We start from the raw sequence: 27,722 nt of genomic DNA, 5'->3' as shown, positions 1-27,722 counted from the left end.
TCAGCAGCCCACGTCTTTTGTAGCACCTGATGAGTGTTTTCAACCTTTTGTGTTTGAGGGTTACGTATCGTTGACTGGTCGTGCGGAGGATCAGAAGGCTGTGAAGATCTTGCGGGATACGGGGGGATCCCAGTCCTTTATACTGTCCGACATTTTGCCTTTGTCCGCGGAGTCCGCATGTGATACTAGTACTATTGTACAGGGTATAGAAATGGGTTTTGTAACTGTACCTCTTTATCGTGTCTGGGTGTCGTCTGATTTAGTCTCTGGATGTTTTAATGTAGCAGCTCGTTCTTCCCTACCTGTGAGAGGTATTGATTTTATTATGGGAAATGATCTCGCTGGAGGCAAAGTAATGCCAGTTGTGCATGTTGTTAATACTCCATGTATTGATCAACAACCTGATGCGCTTGCACAACATTTTCCAAATGTTTTTGCTTCTAGTGTAGTTACGACGCGCGCTCAGGGAAAAAGTTTTGCGAAGGAGAATGAAGTGAATTTGGGTGAGTCTGTTTTTTCAGAGATGTTTGAGAGAAATAAACTTTCTGAAGATTTGGATGTTAACCCAATCAAAAAGTCTGTTTGTCCAGATCCTGACGTATTTTTGCCTATTTCGTGTGATGTTCTTATTGAGGCTCAGAAAAGTGATCCTACATTAGAGAAGTGTCGTCTCAGTGCGGACAGTGAAAAATCACCGTCGCATAACCATCAGTTTTATTGGAACAACACTGTGTTAATGCGTAAATGGAATGCTCGATTATCGAGTGATGAAAATTCAGACGATTGGAATGTGGTCCATCAGATTGTGGTACCCTCGAAATTTCGACAGCATATTTTGAGTTTGGCACATGATCATCCTTGGTCTGGGCACCTCGGTATAATGAAGACGTATAATCGGGTGCTCCAACACTTCTTCTGGCCTGGGTTGAAGACTGATGTGTCTCAATATTGTAAAACTTGCCATACATGTCAAGCAGTAGGAAAGCCCAATCAGATTGTGCCACCTGCTCCACTACGTCCTATTCCGGCTGTGGGTGAACCTTTTGAACGCGTCCTTGTAGATTGTGTCGGTCCACTTCCTCGAACTAAATCTGGTTCTCAGTATATTTTAACAATTATGTGCACTGTCACACGATTTCCGGAAGCAATACCGTTACGGAATATAACTGCCAAATCCATCACCAAAGCTCTAACCAAATTTTTCACAACTTTCGGATTGCCGAAAATTGTTCAAACCGATCAAGGTACTAATTTTTTGTCTAAAATATTCCGAAATGTGTTGAAAGCCTTGACCGTGTCACATGTCACCTCCAGTGCCTATCATCCAGAATCGCAGGGGGCTCTGGAGCGGTGGCATCAGACACTGAAATCCAGTCTGCGAAAGTATTGCCTGGAGGCGGGGAATGAGTGGGATGATGGAGTCCCTTTGGTTTTATTTGCTTTGCGTGAAGCGCGACAAGAGTCACTTGGTTTTAGTCCGTCTGAATTGGTCTTTGGGCATAATGTACGGGGTCCTTTAAAAGTACTGAAAGACTAATTTTTTGTTACTGGTTCGACTGAGAAACGTAATGTGCTCGATTTTGTTTCTCGTACTCGTGAACGGTTACAAAAGGCTTGTGCTGTCGCAAAAGAAGCTCTTTCTCGCTCTCAAAAGAAAATGAAACGTTGTTTCGACAAGCAGACGGTGGTGCGGAAGTTTGAGCCTGGAGAAAGAGTATTGGTGTTGCTCCCTTCACCTGGTTCTGCACTAGCTGCACGTTTTGCAGGTCCTTATTTGATTAAGAGTAAGCTGAGTGACACTGATTATATAGTTCATACCCCAGAACGACGACGGAAGACACGTTTGTGTCATGTGAATATGTTGAAATCATATAAGGCCCGAACGGAGAAAATTGAGGGGAGTAACGTGTCTGAATGTGAGAAACCGGTGTCAAACGTGGAGCGAGTGTCGTTGCTGTCCCATACAATGGATGCTGAGGATGTAGATGATGGGTTGAAAATGTCCACGGAAATGTTAAATGGTGGCCACTTAAAGAATTCTGAGGTTTTAAGAGTTTTACCATCTCATTTATCTTATTTATCTAGCGACCAGCGTCAGGATGTGATTGACTTAGTAGAGAGTTATCCTAACCTGTTTAGTGATGTTCCCTCTGGAACTTCTGTCATCCAGCATGATATTAAAGTGGGTAACGCAGTTCCCATAAAACAGCATGCGTATCGCTGTCCCGTAGGTAAGAGGGAAATCATGAAACGTGAAGTGAACTATCTGGTCCAGAATGGTTTTGCCAAAAAGAGTAGTAGCCCTTGGAGTTCACCATGCATTTTGGTACCTAAAGCTGATGGTTCATTCCGTTTTTGTACTGATTTTCGCAAGGTGAATTCTGTTACTGTACCTGATGCATTTCCGTTGCCTCGTATAGAGGACTGTATTGATAATCTTGGCACAGCTCGGTACATTACGAAACTAGACCTTTTAAAAGGCTATTGGCAGGTGCCATTGACTGAACGTGCTTCTAACATTTCTGCCTTTGTGACTCCCGATTTCTTCTTTCAGTATACGCGGATGGCATTCGGGCTACGAAACGCACCAGCAACTTTTCAAAGATTAATGTCTATGGTTTTGGGTGATGTGCCAAACTGTAACATTTATCTGGATGACGTAGTTATTTATTCTTCTACGTGGATTGAGCACATTTCTACCTTGCACAATGTTTTTAGTCGATTGACAGCCGCCTCCCTAACGTTAAATCTGATGAAATGCGATTTTGCAAAAGCCTCTGTTACCTATCTAGGAAAACAGGTTGGAAATGGTCAGGTACGTCCAGTAGACGCAAAAGTGACTGCTATTCTAGACTATCCTGTACCTACTACGAGGCGAGAGTTGCGCAGATTCTTAGGGATGGCTGGCTATTACAGGTGCTTCTGTAAGAATTTCTCGACTGTGGTCGCTCCTTTAACAAAGATGTGCAGTCCTAAGGTTGTTTTTAATTGGACTGACGAATGTCTAAGTGCTTTTCTTTGTGCAAAGTCTCTCCTTTGCAGTGCCCCGGTGTTGTCTGCTCCTGACCTAGCTCGTCCGTTCAAGCTTGAGGTAGACGCCAGCGCGACCGGAGTTGGAGCTGTCCTGCTTCAAAGTGGTGCTGATGGCATATCCCATCCAGTGTCCTATTTTTCTTCTAAATTCAATCGTCATCAGTTGAATTATTCTACTATCGAGAAGGAGACTCTGGCTATGTTGCTTGCTTTGCAGCACTTCGACGTGTATGTTGGATATAGCTCTACTCCCATCATCGTCTACACTGATCATAATCCGCTGGTTTTTTTAAATAAAATGTACAACCATAACCAGCGTTTGATGCGTTGGGCGTTAATGGCTCAATGTTATTTTCTTGAGATTCATCACAAGAAAGGAAGTGAAAATGCCGTGGCAGATGCCCTTTCCCGGGGCTAGGTAAACGTATAATGAAATGTCTATGTCTGGGTTGGTGTAACTCTTATGTGCTAATACTGTAGCTTCACTCAGAACCTCGTTCTTTTAAGTGTGGGAGTGTTACGGCTTGTGCCTTGTGAGTTTCTTATCTACAATGTCCTGATTTTTCTTTCTTTTTCTGCGTCTTGAGTTTGATTGCTAGGTCTGCCCCGTGCACCTGCGCGTCGTTGTACACCTGCGACTCATCGTACTCGTTGGTGAACGACGCTATTAAGGACGCTGAAGCAGAGCATGACGGGGTGAGGGAGGAGAGAGGAGACTCACCTGCCAACAGCTTGCTTTTCTTTTCTTGTCTTTCTTAATTGGAATTTATGGTTGTTTTTTGTTGTTTTCATATCTTGAAGTGTCTTGTTGTTAGTTTCTGTTTATCATAGTTTGGCAATCTTTTGTAGAAGTATTTTGGTGTTTATTCCGTTATGATACGTGTTTTCTTAGTTTTGTTTACTTAAATAAATGTTCTAGCCTTTCATTTAGGTCTCACGTATCCTTCTTTATGTTATGTAACCCTTTTCTCTGAGTTCTAAAGAGGGGTTCGTAACAACAAGCTGAGATGCGAATAGCTACCGTCGGATCATCAGGATGGAATGAGAGGTAGAGTTGAGTGTCATCAGCATAGCAGTTGTATGAAAAGCCATGTTTCTGAATGACTGAACCTAATGATACCATGTAGACAGAGAAGAGAAGTGGTCCAAGAACTAAGGCACCCCAGGAGTTAGATGTTGTGACTTGGACACCTCACCTCTCCAAGATACTTTAAAGAACCTATATTATAGGTAAGACTCAAACCATTGTGGTTAACAGTGTCAAAAGCAGCGGACAGATCAAGCAGAATAAGTACTGAAGATTTGGATTCCGCTCTTGCCAGTCTTAGAGCTTCAACAACTGAAAAAACAAGGCAGTCTCAGTTGAATGTCCACTTCTGAAGCCAGACTGGTTGCTGTCAAGGAGGTTGTTGTGTGTGAGAAATGTAGAGACTTGGTTGAACACATAGGAATAGGATCAAGCTGGCAAGTAGTAGGGTGATTAGAAAGGATGAGGTTTGAGATTTCTGCCTCAGAGAGTGAAGAGAACGATGTAAATGAGTGTATGTTTGCTGGTGATATAAGCTTGACTGATTGTGGTGTGGAAAATTGTGCACTGATGTGTTTAATTTTATTAATGAAAAACGTGGCAAAGTCGTCAGCTATTAGAAATGAAGCAGGAGGGGTGGGGTGGGGTGGGGTGGGGGACAAAGAAGTGAGGAAAATGTTTTAAAAAGCATGCGAGAGTTAGACGAATTGTTAATTTTGTTATGGTAGTCATTTTAGCAGTGGAGACATTAGCAGATAGGAGTGGAAGATAGGGGCAAGGAAAATAGGAGTAGGAAAATAGGAGTGACTGATACACTTTAAGGTCAGTAGTATTTTTGGATTTGCGGCACACTCTTTCAGCAGCTCTAAGCTTAGAATGGTGTTCGCGTAGAACATCAGATAACCAAGGGGCAGAAGGGGTGTTACGGGCTGGCCTGGAAGCTAAGGGGCAAACAGTGTCTTAACAAGATGTAAGAGTGGAGCAGAATGTATCAGTAGCACTGATCCAAAGATGTTAACAGTTTAGGGGAAGGAAATGAAGATGAAACCATTGCAGATAGTCGGGAGGGTGAAAGTGTGCGTAGTTTACATTGAAAGATGACATGTGGAGGGGTAAGTGATGTGTCAGGGACCATGTTGAGGTTAAGAGTGAGGAGGAAGTGATCAGACGTGTTCAGTGGAGTAACCAGAACATGATCAGTAGACCAATGTCACCTATGAATAAGGTCCAGTTGGTTGTATGATTTATGAGTAGCAGTAGTTGACACTCGGTTGAGATCTAAAGAGGCAAGCAGAGTGTGCAAATCAGCATACAGAGGTTTATCTAGGTGGATGTTGAAATCTCCAAGCATAACTGGAGGAGTACCACTCTCAGGAAAGGTTGAGAGCAACATATCTAATTCATCCAAAAAGTTACCCAGTGGTCCTGGGGGTCGATAGACAACTAGAAAATGTATTTTAAGAGGGTAGGTAACAGTAACTGATTGAGATTCAAAGGAGCTGTTGATACCCAAAGATGGTAAAGGATTAAATTTCCAATCATTAGAGATGAGCAGACCAGTACCTCCACCTCTTCCAGTCAAACGGGCGCAATTCCAGAGACCAATAGAAAAAGAAAGTAGTGTATTAGCAGATATAGGCAAAGTGCGCAGGTTGTTAAGATTGTGCTGCCTACATTGTGTGATGTGTTGTTTGCGAGTGGTAGTGATAGTAGGGATCTGGAAACACATAGTAAGAATTGGTTATAAGCAAAAAACAGCTGAAACCTGCCGGTGTCCCTGCCTGGTGGAGTCGCACAGTAGAGTCGATGGTCTTTACACTCTTCGGTCTTCACACAAGGAGGGCTTAACTGGAGGGCTGCCGCGGTATACTAACCTTTTTTAATACCCGACAAAACGGAAATTGAATTCAGCTGAACGCACTTTACTGTTTAGCACAACAAGGTCTAAAAGAGCACAACACTGTATGCGATAGACTAGGAGACCAAACGCAGCACGTCTCAACACAGTAAACAAACAAGTGTTTTCTAGCAACGACAACTGCGCTAAACACTAATGAGACAAGAAATAAATACACGTATGTTCTGTGTGATTTAACTGCTTCTCATAAAGGGTATTTCTATATACTGTCTTGACTAGCGCTTGAACACACTTTTTGTCTTTGTTTTCCTAATCAATGTTGTTCAGTTACTTTGACGCAATATATATATTTTTTGTTTAAATTGCTATTTGAATAAAAGTGACTTGACTTTACTGGATGTAAAAAATGCTTTGTTTGTAATGGGTTATATTGGCTTTGTCTGATCGTGCGGGGAGATAACATCACAGTATGGTGAGGGGCATAACATTTCTGTCACATGCTTAGGTATTCGGCCATTCACAATTCACTGGACAGCTGGCCAATCAGAGCACACCTTGCTTTTCAGACCAATTACTCTTCTGAAAGGTGGGACATAGAGGAAAAACAACAATGTACATCATGTGGAAAATTTGAATCTTTATCTGCACGAATGCATTTCATTACACCAAATATACTACATAATATTTTCTTAGCCACATTATATGACCCCTTTAAGGAGAGCCAATAACAAACTGTTAAAAAAAAATGCTTGATTGACCCCAATCACGATCCTTGAGATCGGCTCGATATCCCTATTTATAATTTATTATGACCAGTTATAATTAATAAATATTTCCCCATTGAGATAATTTGCTACAGAATTCCTTAGCCAACTTGACTTGTAATCAAAGATTAATATGTTTATGACACATAGACATCTTCACGCTTAATATGTTACCCTTGGGAGATATCATCAGGGAACATTGTGTCAGCTTTCACTGTTATGCTGATGATACTCAGCTCTATATTTCTTCGCGGCCCGGTGAAACACACCAATTTGAAAAACTAATGGAATGCATAGTCAATATAAAAAACTGGATGAGGAGTAATTTCTTACTGCTAAATTCTGAAAAAAAAAAACAGAGGTGTAAATTATAGGACCTAAAAACTCATGCATGTAATAACTTAGAACACTGTTGACTCAAGACTTGATGGCTGCTCTGTCAATTCTTCGTCATCAGTTAGTATCCTAGGTGTGCTATTTGATCACAATCTTTCCTTAGAAAGCCACGTTTCTAGCATTTGTAAAACTGCATTTTTCCATCTCAAAAATATATCTAAATTAAGGCCTATGCTCTCCATGTCAAATGCAGAAATGTTAATCCATGCGTTTATAACCTCAAGGTTAGATTATTGTAATGCTTTATTGGGTGGTTGTTCTGCACGCTTAGTAAACAAACTACAGCTAGTACAAAATGCAGCAGCAAGAGTTCTTACTAGAACCAGGAAGTATGACCATATTAGCCCGGTCCTGTTAACACTGCACTAGTTCCTTATCAAACATCGTATAGATTTTAAAATATTGCTTATTAATTATAAAGCCATGAATGGTTTAGCACCTCAGTATTTGAATGAGCTCCTTTTACATTATAATCCTCTACGTCCGCTCATCCGCTCTATGTTCTCAAAACTCAGGCAATTTGATAATACCAAGAATATCAAAATCAACTGCGGGCGGGATCCTTTTCCTATTTGGCGCCTAAACTCTGGAATAACCTACCTAACATTGTTCGGGAGGCAGACATACTCTTGCAGTTTAAATCTAGAGTAAAGACCCGTCTTTTTAACCTGGCTTACACATAGCATACTAATATGCTTTTTTTAATATCCAAATCCGTTAAAGGATTTTTAGGCTGCATTAGTGAGGTAAACCGGAACCGGGAACACTTCCCATAACACCCGATATACTTGCTACATCATTAGAAGAATGGCATCTATGCTAATATTAGTCTGTTTCTCTCTTATTCCAAGGTCACCGTAGCTACCAGTTCCAGTCTGTATCCAGATCAGAGGGTCACTGCAGTCACCCGGATCCAGTACGTATCCAGACCAGATGGTGGATCGCACCTAGAAAAGACCTCTACATCCCTGAAAGACAGCGGAGACCAGGACAACTAGAGCCCCAGATACAGATCCCCTGTAAAGACCTTGTCTCAGATGACCATCGGGACAAGACCACAGGAAACAGATGATTCTTCTGCACAATCTGACTTTGCTGCAGCCTGGAATTGAACTGCTGGTTTTGTCTGGTCAGAGGAGAAATGGCCCCCTGACTGAGCCTGGTTTCTCCCAAGGTTTTTTTCTCCATTCTGTCAACGATGGAGTTTCGGTTCCTTGCTGCTGTCGCCTCGGGATTGCTTAGTTGGGGTCACTTCATCTACAGAGATATCGTTGACTTGATTGCAAATAAATGCACAGACACAGAGATGACCGATCACTGAATTCAATGATGAACTGCCTTGAACTGTCATTTTGCATTATCGACACACTGTTTTCCTAATGAATGTTGTTCACGGCTGTACTGTTGACGGCTGTACTGCGTTTGAGCTCCGTCACTATCTTCTTTTCATTGACTATTTTTAACTTAAAAATCAATTTTATACATCATCGTTTCCGTTTATATAACGCGTGAATATATCCTCTATTGTATTCTACAACAAAAACAATCAGAGCGCCTCGCTATCACTAGTTTTATTTTGATCTCCCGGGTCCGCTATTAGCTTTTAGCCAGTTAGCATCAGCAAGCGTGGTTGCTGCTAACTGCGCTTACATTGCTAATACTCTATTCACACACATTACCACTGCTGTACTCACTGTTACTTGCTTTAATGGCGGATGAATGTCTCCACTCTGTGCAGCTCGAGCTCGAGGCCGTGGGGAATCAGATTCGCGACCTGGAACAGAGGCAGGCCCAGCTGAGAGAGCGGAGAGCCGTGCTGGAATCATCCCGGGCTGACGCTCACAAGTCCGGGGTAAGTATACAGCGTGCTGTTAACAGTCCCACCACGTCTACTCCGTGTGTTTCTCTGCGCAGGCCCGGTGCACCCAGGACGCGATCTTCCCAGATGTCCTTCACTGCGACACCGGGACACCACGGACCCTGGGTGCATCCACAGCGGAGGACGCGAGCTGGGTCCCATGCAACGACTTCTCCCCCTCCTGCCTTCGAGATCTCCATCCAGAACCGCTTCGCTCCACTCCGCGAGACAGGACGCGATGCTGTGATCATCCGAGACTCCATCGTCCGACACGTAAGTGCTACGTTAGCTGAAGGTAAAGTGCACACTCATTGTTTGCCTGGTGCTCGTGTACTCGATATTTCTGCGCAGATACCCGCGATCCTGAAGGCCGACGAGAGCCCCAGAGCGGTCGTGCTTCACACCGGGGTTAACGACACCACGCTGCGGCAGACGGAGGCGCTGAAGAGGGACTTCAGGAGCCTGATCGAGACGGTTCGCAGCATGACGCCCGCGGCGACGATCGTCGTGTCAGGACCACTGCCCACGTATTGACGAGGACACGAAAGGTTCAGTAGACTTTTTGCTTTAAATGAATGGTTGTTGTCATGGTGTAAAGAACAGAAACTGCTATTTGTTAATAACTGGAATCTTTTCTGGGAGCGTCCTAGACTGTTTCGCGCTGATGGATTACACCCCAGCAGAATTGGAGCGGAGCTTCTCTCTGACAACATCTCCAGGACACTTCGCTCCATGTGACTAGTAAGACAATTCTCAAATAACCATTATGATGAGTTTTGTTCCACCCGCTTAAATGCTAAAAGTACTTGCGCTGTAAAATCTATTAAGACCGTGTCTGTTCCCCGAATAGTGAGGTCAACATATAAATATAAATATAATGTAGGATCTAGAAAAAATCTTATCGTAATTAAACCAGAAAAATGTAAAGTAAATGAACAAAATTTTTTTTTAAAGTTTGGGCTCATAAATATTAGATCACTCTCACCAAAAGCAGTTATTGTAAATGAAATGATCACAGATAATAGTTTTGATTTACTCTGCTTGACTGAAACCTGGCTAAAACCAAATGATTATTTTGGTCTAAATGAGTCTACTCCACCAAACTACTGTTATAAGCATGAGCCCCGTCAGACTGGTCGTGGCGGGGGTGTTGCAACAATATATAGTGATATTCTCAATGTTACCCAGAAAACAGGATACAGGTTTAACTCTTTTGAAATACTTCTGCTAAATGTTACTCTGTCAGACATGCAAAAGAAATCTAATGTATCTCTTGCTCTGGCTACTGTGTATAGACCACCAGGGCCGTATACAGAATTCCTAAAAGAATTTGCAGATTTCCTCTCAGACCTTCTAGTTACAGTTGATAAGGCGCTAATCATGGGAGATTTTAATATTCACGTTGATAATGCAAATGATACATTAGGACTTGCATTTACTGACCTAATAAACTCCTTTGGAGTCGAGCAAAATGTCACCGGGCCCACTCATCGTTTTAATCATACACTAGATTTAATTATATTGCATGGAATCGATCTTACTGCTATAGATATTGTACCTCAAAGTGATGATATTACAGACCATTTCCTTGTATTGTGCATGCTGCGTATACCAAAGAAAGATTCGCAAATAACCTGCCTGATCTATCTCAACTGCTATTTGTACCCAAAAATACACATGAATTAGACGAAATTACTGACAACATGGGCACTATTTTCTCTAATACATTAGAAGCTGTTGCTCCAATCAAATTGAAAAAAGTTAGAGAAAAACGTACTGTACCATGGTATAACAGTAATACTCACTCTCTCAAGAAAGTAACTCGTAGTCTTGAACGCAAATGGAGAAAAACTAACTTAGAAGTTTTTAGGATTGCATGGAAAAACAGTATGTCCAGCTATAGACAGGCTCTAAAAACTGCTAGGGCAGAGCATATACACAAACTCATTGAAAATAACCAAAACAATCCAAGGTTTTTATTTAGCACAGTGGCTAAGTTAACAAATTACCAGATGCCACCTGATTCAAATATTCCACCAACGTTAAATAGTAATGACTTTATGAATTTCTTCACTGATAAAATAGATAACATTAGAAATACAATAGCGAATGTAAATTCTACAGCATCTAGCACTTCAGTTTCATCCATCGCACCCAAAGATAAACTGCAGTGCTTTACAACCATAGGACAGGAAGAGCTAAATAAACTTATCACTGTATCTAAACCAACAACATGTTTATTAGATCCTGTACCCACTAAATTACTGAAAGAGCTGTTACCTGTAGCCGAAGAACCGCTTCTCAATATCATAAACTCGTCGTTATCTTTAGGACACGTCCCAAAACCATTCAAGCTGGTGGTTATCAAGCCTCTTATTAAGAAACCAAAACTAGATCCTAGTGTACTGGCAAATTATAGGCCTATTTCAAATCTTCCATTTATGTCTAAAATTTTAGAAAAAGTTGTGTCTGCTCAATTGAGCACCTTCCTACATAAAAATGATCTGTATGAAGAATTTCAGTCAGGTTTTAGGCCCCACCATAGCACAGAAACTGCACTTGTTAAAATTACAAATGACCTGCTCCTTGCGTCAGATCAAGGCTGCATCTCATTTCTAGTCTTACTTGATCTTAGTGCTGCGTTCGACACCATAGATCATGACATACTCATAGATCGATTACAAAACTATACAGGTATTCAAGGGCAGGCTCTAAGATGGCTTAGATCCTACCTGTCCGATCGCTACCATTTTGTTTACTTAAATGGGGAGTCATCTCATTTATCATCAGTAAAATATGGAGTGCCACAAGGATCCGTCCTAGGTCCCCTTCTATTTTCAATATACATGTTGCCCCTTGGTAATATTATTAGAAAATACGGAATTAGCTTCCACTGTTATGCTGATGATACTCAGCTATATATCTCAACGAGACCAGATGAAACTTCCCAATTATCTAAGCTAACAGAGTGTGTTAAAAATGTAAAAGATTGGATGACAAATAATTTTCTCCAATTAAATTCGGATAAGACAGAGATACTAATTATTGGACCAAAAAACACTACACAGAATCTTGTAGATTACAATCTGCAACTAGACGGATGTACTGTTACTTCCTCTACAGTCAGAAATCTGGGTGTTATATTAGACAGCAATTTGTCTTTTGAAAATCATATTTCCAATGTTACAATAACTGCATTCTTCCATCTTAGAAACATTGCCAAGCTACGAAACATGTTATCTGTTTCTGATGCAGAAAAGCTAGTTCATGCATTCATGACCTCTAGACTGGACTATTGTAATGCACTTCTAGGTGGTTGTCCTGCTTCGTCAATAAACAAGCTACAGGTAGTCCAAAATGCAGCAGCTAGAGTCCTTACGAGGTCAAGAAAATATGATCATATTACCCCAATTTTACAGTCTCTGCACTGGCTACCTATTAAGTTCCGTATCAGTTACAAATTATCATTACTTACCTATAAGGCCCTAAATGGTTTAGCTCCAGCGTACCTAACTAGCCTTCTACCACGTTACAACCCATCACCAGGCCCGTGGAGACAAGGCAGGCAAACCAAGCAATTGCTTGGGGCCCCGAGCTGGCCTGGGGCCCCAAGACAACGACTGGTTAAGAATAAAATGCAACGACACTGTTTGAGCGCCTCTTTGATTGTCAATGCAGTAACGTGCAATGACACTGTTATCGCGATCCCCCTCAAGGGGGCCCCTCTCAGTAGTCGCGGAAAGCAGCCAGCCAACACGTGATCTCTGCAACCGGCAAAATACAAAACCTCCTCGGCAGTCATGAAGCGGAATTATGCTTCAGGAAGCCAGAAGAGAAAGGAAGAGGAGAATAAGAAAAAAAAAAGATAGTGGTAAGTGATAAATTACACTGGATATAATAGCTCTACCTTGTCAGTCTTGTACAAATGGTGAAATTTTGCAGCAGGTAGGCTAGCGAAAATATGTTTATGTTAGCTACCTGCCTGACTGCAAATGCTACTTGTAACGAACAGTTAGTGCATTTTTTTTTCGAAAGGAAGGAATATGGTTACTGTAACATGTTTTTTTAACGGGACAAGGAAGACGCAGAACAGAAATCGCGTACTGCAAGGAGTCTGCAAGGAGCAGTGTTTTGATTTGAGGGCGAGGGCAAATGTAAAGAGAACGTTGTGGCGTGTGTCGATTTTGAATGAATTAATAAAAAATCGGTCATTGCACTTACATCAAATCACGATATGTACTAATATCTGTAAATATTAAGCCGGAACAGTCTATTTAAATTATGAATCCTGCATGTTCTGCTCGTCTCTGTTAATGAATGGAGCAGAATCGCGACTTCCTTTACACTGAAGCGCGCGTGACGCTCGCGGTAATTTCAGCATCTGCTGTCTCACTAAAGACGTGAACACATGAACAACATCTCCAGAACTGCTCTGACAGTCACTTCATGTGCATTTGACCGTTTGATTTGAATAAATGGTACGTCAACCCGTCAAAATAAAAGTCGAGATGTATTACTATTGTTCAGCAAAACATAGCCTACTGCAAAAAAAAAATCTAACTTTTTTTTTAAAGTTTAATCACACAAAATTTCTTCCATGTTTTATTTTTAATTGTAAATCCCCTTTGTTTACCAAAAAGTTAAGTTTGCTTAATTTTCAATAATTTAAATATAAATTAAATTTTGTTTTGTGTTTAATGTTTAATGTGCATCTCAGAAAATGCTTTATTTAAAACCCCAACTGAATGGCACTTAAATGCACTTAATTCATCTGTCAACTTTATTGTCATTGTTCACAGTACAATATATAATTATAGCTGATATCCTGCACAGCCCAGGGTTTAAACTGATAAGTGTGTGCTGTCATATTATTGCAAATCACTATTGAATTCCCACCAAACAATTTTTTCATGCAGTATTTGCACTGTAAACCTTTTTTATTTATATAAAGTGTGGGTGAACTTAAACTGTATGGCTATGCTGTGGTTCCTTGTAGGCTTTGCGTGCGTGAAGGGGTCGGGGGGCCTCTATGTCCATTTTGCTTGGGGCCCCCAAATTCCTTCAAACGGCCCTGCCCATCAGGTCGTTCCTAGGATAGCGAAGTCCTCTAAAGGAGGTAGAGCTTTCTCACATTTGGCTCCCAAACTCTGGAATAGCCTTCCTGATAATGTTCGGGGTTCAGGCACACTCTCTCTGTTTAAATCTAGATTAAAAACACATCTCTTTTGCCAAGCATTCGAATAATGTATCTTTTAAATTGTGAGTGTAGTTGCATCTGATCAAAGGTGCTTTTTTATTCATTAGCTTGGGTTAAACTAATTTTACTTTGTTGGATCAGCAGCTATGCTAATGATGTCTGTATTTTGTTTCTATGTTTCGCCACGGGATTTACATCCCGTGGTAACTAGGATTTACACAAGCTCCAGTCTGGATCCCGAACACCTGAGAAGAGATGATGCTGACCCTCAGAGGACCTCAGATGATGCTAACCCTGAATCAACAAACAGAACTAACAATTATTGCTAAATGTGTGACTGAATCATATAATAACTTAATTAATAATATTGATAGTTCATCGTCTAGCTGACTACGTCTTGTATTATTATTATTATTTTTATTTTTATTTTTTTCTAAAATCCTGTCAAATGTGCACAAACTACTAGCTACTACTAAATATTGTAGAAACATAATTTTCTGTAAAGTTGCTTTGTAACGATTTGTTTTGTAAAAAGCGCTATACAAATAAACTTGAATTGAATTGAAAACTTGAATTGTTCAGTTGCTTTGATGCAATGTATTTTGTTTAAAGCACTATATAAATAAAAGTGACTTGAATTGACTTGACATACTTCAGACACTGGCCATGCTGAGGGTGTTCTATGGCATCGGCAGATGCACTGTAATATCCCATTTGAAAGTCAACATTTAAAGGGGGGGGTGAAATGCTATTTCATGCATACTGAGTTTTTTTACATTGTTAAAGAGTTGGATTCAAAAAAAAGTTTCGAGTATGGGTCTGTGTGACGTTAGATGGAGGGGAATTTCCTTATATGGGTCCTAAGGGCACTTCTCCCGGAAGAGCAGAGCAGAGACATTCACTGACCAGAACGAGAGAGCAAAATGTCACCAAAGAAGAAGTTTGTTTTTGGTTGCCAGGGCAAGACAACCCTGCACAGATAACCAACAAAAAAGAAAACAGCATTAAGGGACCAGTGGATGGAGTTTATTTTTACAGAGCATCAACGGAGTTGTGCAAGTGTTTTTGTTTGTTCCCTGCATTTCGAAGATGCTTGTTTTACAAACAAGGCCCAGTTTGACGCCGGATTTGCATATCGTTTATTTCTTAAGGATGATGCAGTCCCAACGAAAAAGGGTCACGATCGTGTGTTGGAACCGCAGGCGGTGAGTAAAACTGCTTCAAATATCTCTGTGTTGTTAACTATCGGCGCGTAAGCACATCAAGTAAACAACATGCGATGTTGGTATCAAACTGCACTTCCCACATGTACACCTTTAAAGAAAAAAAAAAGACGACATAAAGAGGAACTTAGTCATTTTCCAAAACCGCTAAGCAAATATATACAGTTTCAATACGTACCACATAGACACGTCCTGCTGTAGTCGTTGCTGCTGCTGCTGCTCTTGTCAATTTCAGCCTCGGGATCTGATTCTGGATCATAAATATACGGCTGAATCTGACTGTTAGCCATGGTTTGTTTTGGATGATGGTTTCTCCTCACAGTAATGTCACAGCTTCCCTCTCAACGCAAAAGCTTATGCGCGCTCGTGATTCTTTAGCTCCGCCCACACATCGCGCCTCCAGCCGCTCGTGTTTTTATCATAACACACACAGTTTCACCCAGTCTCATGTTAATATTGAGTAACTATAGAGTAGGACTCCATCCTTCATCTCTTTAAAATATTTAGTTTTAAATACTTTAAGATACAGCTTTACCATTCTCTCTGGAAAAAGCAGAGCTCCTGAAGGTGTGCCGTGAGTGGAGCTAAAGCACTTTAGCACCAAATGCCAACAAAACAGACATTTGATGCCGTTTTAACTTACCGTCTGCAGTTCTGAATCATGACCGGGATCTTTTATAGCTGGGACTGCTTAATCATTCAGTATCAAACAATGTGCAAATCCTGCGTCGAACTGGGCCTTGTTTATAAAACTTTCATCAACAAACACTTGTGAAACTCCTTCGCTGACCTAGATAAACAGACTGTATCCACTGTTGACATAACACTGGGTTTTTTAAGAAGCTGAACAGTTATATTTTCCTTACAACCAAAAAAAACACTTCATTCGAGACATTGTTCCCGAACAGTCCCGTCCAGTGCTGTCACCAGATGTGAAGTTGTTGATGGCCGCATTTTTTTCCAGGAGAAATGCCCATATAAGGAGTTCTACCCTCGTCTACATCATAAAGAGCCACGATCGAAAAAACTCTGAGAAACTTGTACGAACCTGGTAAGATTTTTGGCACAGAAATATTCTGTCATATGTCCAATTTTTTTTTTTTTTTTTTTTTACTTTGTCTATGCTTAGCATGAGAATCTAATTCTTAAACAGTGTAAACAACTCTGAATTCATGAAACACCATTGTACCCCACTGTATTTTTTGTATGTTAAGCTTTCCTGGTGGATGGTAAGGTAAAGACATAGCCTAAGTTTAAACAAGATTATGATCTGATATAAAACATGTCATATGTCCACAAGCATTTGAGCTAAAGATTTTCTGTGATTTCAGAAAATACATGGCTTTTTTATGTTGGTAAGCAATTCAGTTTTTAGTAAAATTTGAATAATTTAGAAAGGACCAAAAACATTCTCATCATGATTCACATTATAGCTAGTGAGCATATATAAAGCAAGCATACACACCTTTTTTTGTTGAAAGCATGATGAATTGATCCATTTAGTAAGACAGTAATATTTCCACATGCAGCCATAGCAAACTGCAAAGACAGATTAAAACCAATGATATGCATTAATGCAGCTGAATTCCACTTAAAAAAGAAAAAAAAAGAAAATAAATAATTTAATTTAGACATTTAGACAATTCCGGGTCAGTAGGAAGCTTGTATAATTTTTTTTACATATAGTTTATATATGTTTTTAATAATATGAAATGAACAAGACTTACATTCTGAGAAGCCTGCTTCCAAAGTGAATACACAGGATGGTACGAACACGTTGACCATTTTGGACAGGACTGATAGTCAAAACCTAAGGGTAGACAGAGAAAGAGGGCTGTAGTAGCATATAAATATCTTATATCTATAACATGTATACAAGCATTAAATGTTTTCAATAAAAGTAGTAACTGCAGGGGCGTCGGACTGGGGGGGTAAGGAGTACAGAGTACCCAGGGCTCGATGCGGGGGTGGGGTGGGGGGGCCCTTAGAAGTCAGTTTTCTATACATACATGTACATGCACTAAAATTTGTATAGCATTTATGTACAAATAAAAAAGTTCCTGTGCAAAACTAAACTTGTAGTTAAGCACTGGTTTGGTATGAAAAAAAAAGTCATTTCCATGCTGTGCAGGGCCCCACCACCCCTCTCGAATCAATGTAATGGTTACGACCCGCAGGTCAGGTGCTTCTGCTGCGGACCTGCGGTGAATCAGTTAACGAAATAGGAGCTGGAGTTAGCCGTGATATGAACTAGGAAGATGGGAAGAATCATGTCTTTCCTTAAGAAAGGAAAATCAGGGGCTCAAAAACGAAAAGAAAAGAAGATTAAAGAGAGAAAGGCAAATTAGGGCAAGCAGTTGCTCACTCATTGAGCTCCAAATAGGGTGGCCACCTTCACTTCCCCATAGGCATCTCACCGCAGGCATACAATTTCCACAAAGCCTTGTCCCTTCATCACAGTAATTGCACTCCTGTTCATTGCACTCAGGTGTCTTCACTTGATAGTCATTAGCCTGCCTATATTAACCGGTCTGTTTCTGTTTGTTTGCATGGAGTCCTTTCTTTCCGTCACCCCATTTCCTCGCCTTCCAAGTTTCCAGTTCCTGTTCCTATACCTGTTGTTTGTTTTGGATTGATTTCTGGTTTTGACCCCTGCCTGTTGGATTCTGATTTGGATATCATTAAAACCCACACTGCGTTTGGATCTCTTGTCTTCCTGTTCCCGTTGACCCTCCAGAGTCGAGTCAGGTTCTCGTTGATCCTCCAGAGTCGAGTCAGGTCACCGTTGACAGTCCAGAGTCAGGTCAGTTCACCGTTGACATTCCAGAGTCAGGTCACGTCGCCGTTGACACTCCAGAGTCAGGTCAAATCACTGTTGACATTCCAGAGTCAGGTCAGTTCACCGTTGACACTCCAGAGTCAGGTCAAGTCACCGTTGACACTCCAGAGTCAGGGCAAGTCACCTTTGACACTCCAGAGTCAGGGCAAGTCACTGGTGATCTTCATGGGCGAATTCAAGTCACCAGTGTTCTTCATGGGCAAAGTCAAGTCACCAGTGTTCTTCATGGGCAAAGGCAAGTCACCATTGATCTTCATGGGCAAAGGCAAGTCACCAATGATCTTCATGGGCAAAGTCAAGTCACCAGTGTTTCTTCATGGGCTAATTCAAGTCACCAACTATCTTCATGGGCAAAGGCAAGTCACCAATGATCTTCATGAGCAGAGTCAAGTCACTATTGATCTTCCTGAATCCAGTCTAAACACCACGGAATTACCAGAGTCTCTCCAAGTCTCTGCGGAACTACCAGAGCCTCCCCACGTCTCTGCTGAACTACCAGAGCATCTCCACATCTCTGCTGAACTACCGAGCTTCTCCACACCTTTGCTGAACTACCAGAGGTTTCCATGTCTCTGCTGAACTACCAGAGTCTCTCCACATCTCTGATGGACTACTAGAGCCTCTCCACATCTCGGCTGAACTACCAGAGCCTCTCCTCGTCTCTGTGGAACTTCCAGAGCCTCATCACGTCTCAGCCGAACTCTCAGAGCGCTCGACTGATCCTGTCGTGGCCACGGAGGACACCCTTAACTTGTTCATGTTCTCTGTTTCAGACTTTCCTAACCAGACTTGCTCTCCTGTGTCATCGATCCCACTGTGGTGGTCTTCTGCGCCGCCCGGGTGGGCTTCTGTCTCGACCGCACGGCTGTGGTGGTCTTCTGCACCGCCCAGATGGGCTTCCGTCTCAACCGCATAGCTCTAATTCCATCTTGCTCCTCTGGATTCCTGCCCTGTTGGTTCAGCCCTGGGCCACGGAACTTTCTGTTCCTTCCTGGACTTGTGTTTTTTTTTTTTTTTTTTTTTTTTTCTCTCTGTCTCCCTCTATGGACCTGGCCCTCCGTCCCTCCCCCTGATCCTCCGCTGGTCCACCTCCCTCCTGGGCTCCTTGTTTTTGTTTTTTTTCTCTTCTTCTCTCTGTTTCCACTATTACCAGGCCCCTTGATCACAATAATTGCACTCCTGTTAATTGCACTCAGGTGTCTTCACTTGATAGTCATTAGCCTGCCTGTATTAACCGGTCTGTTTCTGTTTGTTTTCATGGAGTCCTTTCTTTCCGTCACCCCGTTTCCTCGCCTTCCGAGTTTAGTATTCCTGTTCCTATCCCTTGTTGTTTGTTTTGGATTGATTTCTGGTTTTGACCCCTGCTTGTTGGATTCTGATTTGGATTACCCATTAAAACCCACACTGCGTTTGGATCTCTAATCTCCTGTGTTTCCCTGGGTTCCCCAACGTAACAGCCTGGGGGGGGACACCCCTCAGGGCCACGATAACCACAGGTCCGATGACATGCCAGTGGTGGTAAATCACAACTTAAAACATGTTTTCATAAAAATACTAAATGCTTATGAACCTTAGTAATTGTATAAGGTGGCGTGAAGACAGATTTTGGATAAAATATTTGTCATTGTTTGCAGACAGTAACACCATCCAAACAGTGAAACCACATAATAAATAACCGATCTATAAACATTTCTAAATTCATGTAAAACACACATTTTTTAATTATTATTATTAGTAAGTTAATGTTTTTATATGGTGTATTGTTAATTCTACAGTAGCCTATTAAAGAATGCAATCATTTAAATTAGTTAAGTTGTTTATTTTCACATAGGCACTGTATTTTTATTATTAAATATATCTCTCTTATCTCCTATAACTGTAATAAACAAATCGGTAACACTTTAAAATAAGGTTCATTAACTACATTAACGTTAACTAATAATGAACTGCACTTATACAGCAATTGTTCATCTTTGTTCATGTTAATTTCCACATTTAATAATACTTTATTAAAATCTTGTTAATATTAATGCACTGTGAACTAACATGAGAACATTTCTATTAACTAACATTAACAAAGATTATTAAAAACTGTAACAAATTAATTAATACACTTATATTAATACACTAATGTTTAATAAATTAACCTTATTGTAAAGTGTATGAATGTTGTTCTCCCGAGGCATGCTGTCGCACATCTGACAAGCCACCATGTGAAACCTGTATGATTTCCTTTCTTTCTGCTAAACACAAAAGAAGATATTTTAAAGAAGGTTTGTAATTAAACAGTTGCTGGTCCCCATTGACTTTCAAAGTAATTTTTTTTCCTACTATGGAAAACAATGGGGTTCATCGGTCATTTGATTACCAACTTTCTTCAAATATCTTCTTTTGTGTTCAGCAGAAGAAAGAAAGTCATATAGGTTTGGAACAATTTGAGGGTGAGTAAATGATGACAGAATTTTCATTTTTGGGTGAACTATCCCCTCAAACTGTAATTACTAATTACAGTTTAAATTTAAATGTGTACAATAACAATGTACCCATTTTGCTTATTTCCTCTTGTAGCAGAGGCAGAAACAGAAAATGAGGTTGATATTTATATAAGTGATGAGAGGGAAAGTTAAGAATGTGATGAAGGTAGTCAGGAGCAAGAGGACAGAGCTGAAGAGGAAAGAGAAGAGAATGAGAGACTTAGGGATACTGGTGAGGGATTGTCAGAGGACCCAGGATTATGGCCAACAACTCTTACTGATAAGCACAGGAAAACTATTGAATATACTATTGATAAAAATGCAAAACCCCACCGGGTGGGTATAGGTTTAGGGGGGGACGCTAGGTACTAGTCCCTATCAATATTTTGAGATGACAAATTTGTCCCCTCCAATATTTAGCAAGCTCCTTTGAACTGCTATTTGTATCTTTGCACTGCTATTTGGATCGATTCTAACGGCCACGACGACAGTACAAGAAGCGCTGTAATTTGATTGGAGCCGGGGTATCTAACAGGCTACACGCACGGGCCGGGACTACTTTTGTGCTTGCACTAGCAGCGAGCGAGTGGTGTGTGTGTGTGTGTGTGTGCGCGCACATGTTGATGACTGCCGACGGTAAGTTACCAGGGCTGTCTCTGTGCCACATACAAAGGCCAGTAAAAAACATTTTAATATTCAGTTTTATTCTACTGTGGAAAATAGTATTAACTGGTGATAGTATGTGTTACCCAGGATGATTTTTTATTTGTATTTTTTGAGAGTGCATTTTTGAGATTATACAGTTATACTAGTTCTTTAGGGACAGTATACAGGATGGTATATCGGGGTCAGGATACAATATAATGAGATGAAGTATATTCACTGATATTCTTCTGGGGGGGGGGGGGGGGGGGGTTCCCGGGGTGTCCCCACCAAAGCTGAGACCAAACCTACGCCCATGGCTAACTGTATCATCTTTTGGGGGTACCTCTCTCTCTCTCTTGCTGTCCACACCAGATCAGATCATTGAACATGAATCCCAGCAGTGTGTCTTCTAACGTCCAGAAGGAATCTGTGACAGCTACATAGCTGTGCATGAAGTCTCTCGTCTTACTCCAGAACAGCAACTTTAAAATTAGAAAAAAATAAAAAAAATAAATGAAAGATCAAACCCAGTTCAACAGAATTTCGCAACAATTTATAACTTTTTAGATTATTTGCTATTTTTTTAATTAATTTGTTCAACCTCTCCACTCACTCAAACGAAGGGTAGATTTAGGCCCAATCCCAATTCTATTTTATACCCCTACCCTTCCGCCTACCCCTTCCTCCTGTCCCTTGAAACAGTGTGTCAAGGGGTAGGGGAGAAAATATTCCCCTAAGGATTGGGACACCACTACCATGACATCACACGCCATCATTCGCCGTCTAGCTCTTACAATACACACATATACTGGTGTGCATTAGAGCCTTTAATTATCATTCTGGATTAATGAGCTGCTTACTGACACATATGACACATATCAGAAATCGCACAGCTCACACATCCAGGAGAAAATAAACTTGTCAACGCTGCCCCACGACTTTTATTAAATACAGTTTAAATGCTGAATCACTACATTATATTTTCCAGCAACGAGAGGAAACAATTGCTGTTTTTAAGTAAACTCAATCTAAAAAGATAAATGCACAGACGCAAATACACACAACTTCCATCTCTCTCTCTCTCTCTCTCTCTCTTTCTCTTGAATAGGCAATATTTGAGAAAATGGTTTAGCAATTTCTAATTGTTGGGGGGATTAGCCTCCATCAATGTCTACGGCAGTTATGGCCCTGATCAGACATGCTGTGGCACTATCATGCAGTCTGTTATGAAATGAAGTTAGCAAATATTAGCAATTTTTTGCAAACATTTCTTTGAGTAACATGACCATTAATATGAACTCACAATTGAATGTAAAATTAAAACAAATGATTACTTTTCGTTAAAATCTTTATTTATGCCAAAATTATGCAAAGACATTGTGTGTCTTTTTGTTCGCTGTAGCAGCCATGTTGCCGAGATAATTCATACCCCTTCGTTTGAAGTGTGGTCCCGAAAAATCTTAGTTTGAAGGGCTATATGGCCCTTCTCCTTGCACCTACCCCTCCAACCAAAAGAGAATCGAGACACACCTATGCTGTAAAGTGAACGCGCAAAACAGAGGGGTAGGGGAAAAGGGTAGGGGTAAGGGGTAGAATTGGGATTGGGTCTTAAGGTTGGGATTAGGGATGGAGCTTACTTTTTACATACAAATCATACACTTTTATACAAACTAAATTGTAAGAATTCACAAAAAATTGCAGCTTTTTGAGACGTAAAAGAAACATTTATCCAAATAAAATCATCTCAGAACTTTTTCCATCTTTAATGTAATATTGAAACCTACAAAATGTAACAAACCAACAGAAACCTTTAAACCTTTAACCTTAAGGCGTCTGGAACCCAGTGGGCCGTGACAGAGAGCCGTAAGTCTCATAAAAAGCATCATAAGCCATCAAGCATAACCGGGTAGTTCAATAACACTGCTGTGCCTGCTTGCACGAAACAGCATCAGCAGAGGAAAGTAGGTATTATTGGTTCTGGCATTGAGAGCAACATTCAAAACTAAGCTGGTGAATGTGTTTGCAACTAGATTTTCCTTTGGCTGGCAAGGATTTATGTTCACCATTATTTTGAGGCTCGTAAAACCTAGAGTAAACAGTGTCCGTGCAGCCCTTGCATCAAAAGGCAAGGGTGTTTTGCAAGAACATTGCCCAGTGCCTGACATTACACCTTAGGCTTATAGAAGAGCAGTAGCTTTGTGGGTGCTTGGGATATACTTAATTACATGAAAATAAATACTGTGTCATATAATGCTTGAGAACTGCGTATTGGCCACAGTTATCTTCGAGTCAATCATTTGTTCATTACCTGGCTCGGCTCTGTGTTCATCTTCAGTTCTCTCTTCACAGCAGTTCAGTCAGTGTACTGTTTGAGTACATGAATTGCTCTGAGATATTGGTTTGTTTTAACTCACAGAGAGTGTCAGCCACATTAAAAAAGTTAACACCTTAAGTCATTTGTGTGTTAATGTTTATTGGAGACGAGAACCATTTCAAATGATTCAGTTCAATATGGTGAACTGGTTCAAGAAGATCCGGTTACATCTAGTGATTCGTTTGTGAACCAGATATCATTGAACTGTTGTGTTTTGATCTCGCTCACAACAGACACGGAAGAGAAGATAATGCTGAATAAAGTCATAGTTTTTGCTATTTTTCTACCAAAATGTATTTTCGATGCTTCAAAAAATTCTAACTGACCCTCTGATGTCACATGTACTACTTTAAAGATGTTTTTATTACCTTTCTGGAAATGCACAGTATACCATGTACACAGTTTCAGTGGAGGGACTGAAAGCGCTGGGACTAAATCTAAAATATCTTAAAATGTGTTCCAAAGATGAATGGAGGTCTCACAGGTTTGGAACGACATGAGGGTGATTTTTTAATGACATAATTTTCATTTTTCGGTGAACTAACCCTTTAAAATATGTAAAGATGGAATTATATAACTGATGATCTGTCTGATGATTGGGATATTTATAGACAGTGTTGTACGCTGTATGCCCAGGCCATTATGTTGATTCGCAAATTTGGTATGTCCTCAGGATCTGTGAAGAGTACACTTTTAAAGCGTTGTGTACTGGTCATTTGTGGCGACATTGCAGAGTGCGGAGACTTATAGTAATGTAGCTTATAATGAAGGTGTGCAATTGCTGCTTGATGGATCAGTGCAAGCAAAATGTTTGTCAGTATTCGTATGCCAACCCACACTGCTGTGTTATGTAATCTCATGTACGTATGTGTAGGTTATCAGAATATGTATACAATAATTTTAACACTGACAAACTTGACACTAAGTTCAGTTATGCTTTTTTCAGATGTGTAATCATTGGTGTTTTAGTATACAGGTGTGATATTCTCCTTGTGTGTGTGCTTGTATGTTATTGTTGTCTCTTTTCTTTGGACTGAATGTGTCCTTAATTAAGTCTGATGATAATTTTTCCTTATATAGGATGCGTCTTTGTTGTTTTTGCTTTCTATTTTACTTAAAATACAAAGTTAATTCACACTCTGTTCTTGAGCACAGTTTTAGTTTTAGCTTTAATGCTCAATATAATGATTTAATAAATCTTTCTGAAAATGTTCTATACTGTTGTTTTGTTTTCAACCTGCATGGAATCACCTTGTCACATGGCAAAATCTGAGTGATGACCTGGAACATTTTTTGGTAATCTTTAACACTGACATCACAGGGGGATCTCCTAACCACAGCCTTTTCAAACTCCTGCCATATCTTCTCACAATTGTACCTGTTAGACAGAAAATGTAAACATTTCTCCAGTTTGCATTTTTAAAGACTAAATGCAATAATAGCTAATGAAAGTGGAAGTTATGAGACAGATACAGATATAATTATTTTTCTCTAAACAAGTTTATGAAATCGTGTGAGAGACTGACTACATAAAAACATATTACATTTTCCTATTAGAAATTTCAAAAGTATTGTTTATAAGACACTGGGTTAAAAATAACAATCTTAATCTTACCTGGGGTTAAAATTAGCCAGGGCTACATATTCAAAACACCGTCCAATGACAATCTGTTTAAGATTTGGTGTGGTCCCAGACTCTGCTCTTACATCCGTGAGAACAAACAGCAAGGCAAATCCTAAAATTATAAACATGAAAAAAACATAGTGTAAGGGATAACAAAACTAGTCATCTGTCTTACAGATGCTTACCTAAAATCATCCTGAAAACGGTTTACTTTCCTCCTTTCTAGCAGTTTAACATGCTTCACTAAATCTGGGGTAAAGAAAATTAGATGGTCTTGTGTGCAGAACACTACAGGGCAGCATCAGGGATCAGGGAGCAGGGAGGGACAACAACAACATAAGCCTGTGTCCTTAGAAATTACCAAACTAATTTAATCACTGCAAAAATGTCCTTCACCCTCACATTCTCAAGTCATTCTGTATGCATTATGCGGTTTAGCTGATCTTAAAGAAGAATGATTAAGATAGAACTCACATTTTGTAAAGATTAATAATACATATAATAGCAGCACTTGCGAATATTTGCAAAATGTGAAGAATAAAACTATGCCACAGGAATCAGAATATCTGAATGCAGTAAAGGAAATTAAATTACCCAAGAACATAAAATATAGGCTAATATTATACATCATATCATGAAAGACTAAAATGGATACCACTTTGGTCTCGTTCCTCTGAATAAAGAAACCACAAATTCCTCCCATAAGCCATTCCACACTCTACAAAAAAAAAAGTAAATAAATAAAAAAAATAAATCAGGTTCTCATGATTCTAATTATGATGCAAGTTGGGCATTTTCACGGAGGGAGGAGGGAATGATGGTGTACACTTAAGTAGAACAGTTGTATAAATTTCTATAGAGGAGAGTGTCTTTAATTCACTAAATATTTTTTTTCTTCCCCACATAGTTTCACAATGGAGCTAATAATTATTAAATCACACATATCTGTTGCCATTTCTATTTCAGCATAACTTTCAGGCCGCATGTCCACCAAAGCTTTGTTCACCACAGCTATATTTCTTCAGTTGTCACACCAGGAGCGTGCCGAGTGGTAATTGTTCAGGATTTTTTTCTTTGGTTTTGTTTAAACAAACGGAATAGAAACAATGTAATTACTTTTTCCAGAGTTGACTTCTTACCCTGATCTAAACAAAAAAAAAAAAAAGAAGTCCTCAAGATACATTCATTAAACAATGTGGCAGTTTTTCTTTGTTTTTCAATCGATAAGTCCAATTTCTCAACCTCACCTTATGTGTCTGATGGTGTCACATGTGGTGTGCAAAACAAGCACACGAAAAAGGAGTACAAAAAAAGAGTACTTTTAATATTCCACAGGTGAGACCAGACACAACCAAACACTAATACAAAAAAGCTTTAGATTGATTAAAACAATTGAGTTTATGCATTTCTCTTGAATATGTATACAGTTACCATTGAGTATATGAAGCAGAATAAATACAGATAACCTAATAAATCATTGTTGTTCTACCATGTTAATCAATAATAAAAAAAACTAGATAAAAAAGTTTGTCAAGACAAACTTTAAGTTGGCTTGAGAAAGCTTGACCAGAAAGTTTGAAAAGTTTAGAAAGTTTAGAAAGTTTGAAAAGTTTGAAAATGTGAAAAGTTTAAAAAGTTTAAAAAGATTTAAAATATTAAGAAGTTTAAAAAAGACAGTGAATAACATATTGCTAGCATTACAAGAGACTACCATGTCATTAGCATGATTAGCAACGTTGCTAGCATGTTGCTAGCATGATTAGCAATTTACTAGCATGTAATTAGCATGACTAGCAAGTTACTAGCATAATTAGCAAGTGACTAGCCATGTCGCTAGCATGATTAGCAAGTTACTAGCCATGTCGCTAGCATGATTAGCAAGTTACTAGCATAATTAGCAAGTGACTAGCCATGTCGCTAGCATAATTAGCAAGTGACTAGCCATGTCGCTAGCATGATTAGCAAGTTACTAGCATAATTAGCATGTGACTAGCATGTTTCAAGCATGATTAGCATGTTGGTACCATGTCGCTAGCATAATTAACAAGTGAATAGCCATATCAGTAGCATGATTAGCAAGTTACTAGCATGTCGCTAACATGTTGTTAGCATGATTAGCATGTTTCTAGCATGGCTAGCATGCGACTAGCATGTTGCTAGCATGATTAGCATGTTGCTAGCATGTTTTTTCTAGCGTGATTAACATGCGACTAGCATGTTGCTAGCATGTTTCTAGCATGAATAGCATGTTTGCTAGCATGATTTTAGCATGATTAACATGTTGATATAATTTTTCTAGCATGATTTGCATGTTTGCTAGCATGTCGCTAGCATGTTTCAAGCATGATTAGCATGGTGCTAGCATGTTGCTAGCATGACTAGCATGCGAATAACATGATTTAAACATGAT

General features: G+C 39.9%; 2 protein-coding genes across 2 annotated transcripts in view; one reads left to right on the top strand and one right to left on the bottom strand.

Moving 5' to 3' along the window:
* The window catches only part of LOC128013116 (ADP-ribosyl cyclase/cyclic ADP-ribose hydrolase 1), a 60,288-nt gene extending 34,781 nt beyond the window's left edge, over positions 1 to 25,507 (bottom strand). The window contains exons 1-6 of the mRNA XM_052595830.1: positions 25,498 to 25,507; positions 25,304 to 25,424; positions 24,940 to 25,066; positions 21,658 to 21,796; positions 17,084 to 17,166; positions 16,822 to 16,895 (exon numbers count right to left, since the gene is read on the bottom strand). Of these exons, the coding sequence (XP_052451790.1) occupies positions 16,822 to 16,895; positions 17,084 to 17,166; positions 21,658 to 21,796; positions 24,940 to 25,066; positions 25,304 to 25,424; positions 25,498 to 25,507 (554 nt within the window). The remainder of the gene's footprint in view (positions 1 to 16,821; positions 16,896 to 17,083; positions 17,167 to 21,657; positions 21,797 to 24,939; positions 25,067 to 25,303; positions 25,425 to 25,497) is intronic.
* Positions 1 to 27,722, top strand: part of LOC128012862 (serine/arginine repetitive matrix protein 5-like) — a 301,673-nt gene that overhangs the window by 57,286 nt on the left and 216,665 nt on the right. The window lies entirely within an intron of this gene.

This window comes from Carassius gibelio, chromosome B24 (assembly GCF_023724105.1).
Source record: "Carassius gibelio isolate Cgi1373 ecotype wild population from Czech Republic chromosome B24, carGib1.2-hapl.c, whole genome shotgun sequence".
In the NCBI taxonomy this organism is placed as follows: domain Eukaryota; kingdom Metazoa; phylum Chordata; class Actinopteri; order Cypriniformes; family Cyprinidae; genus Carassius; species Carassius gibelio.
This window is presented reverse-complemented; position numbering and strand designations above follow the sequence as displayed.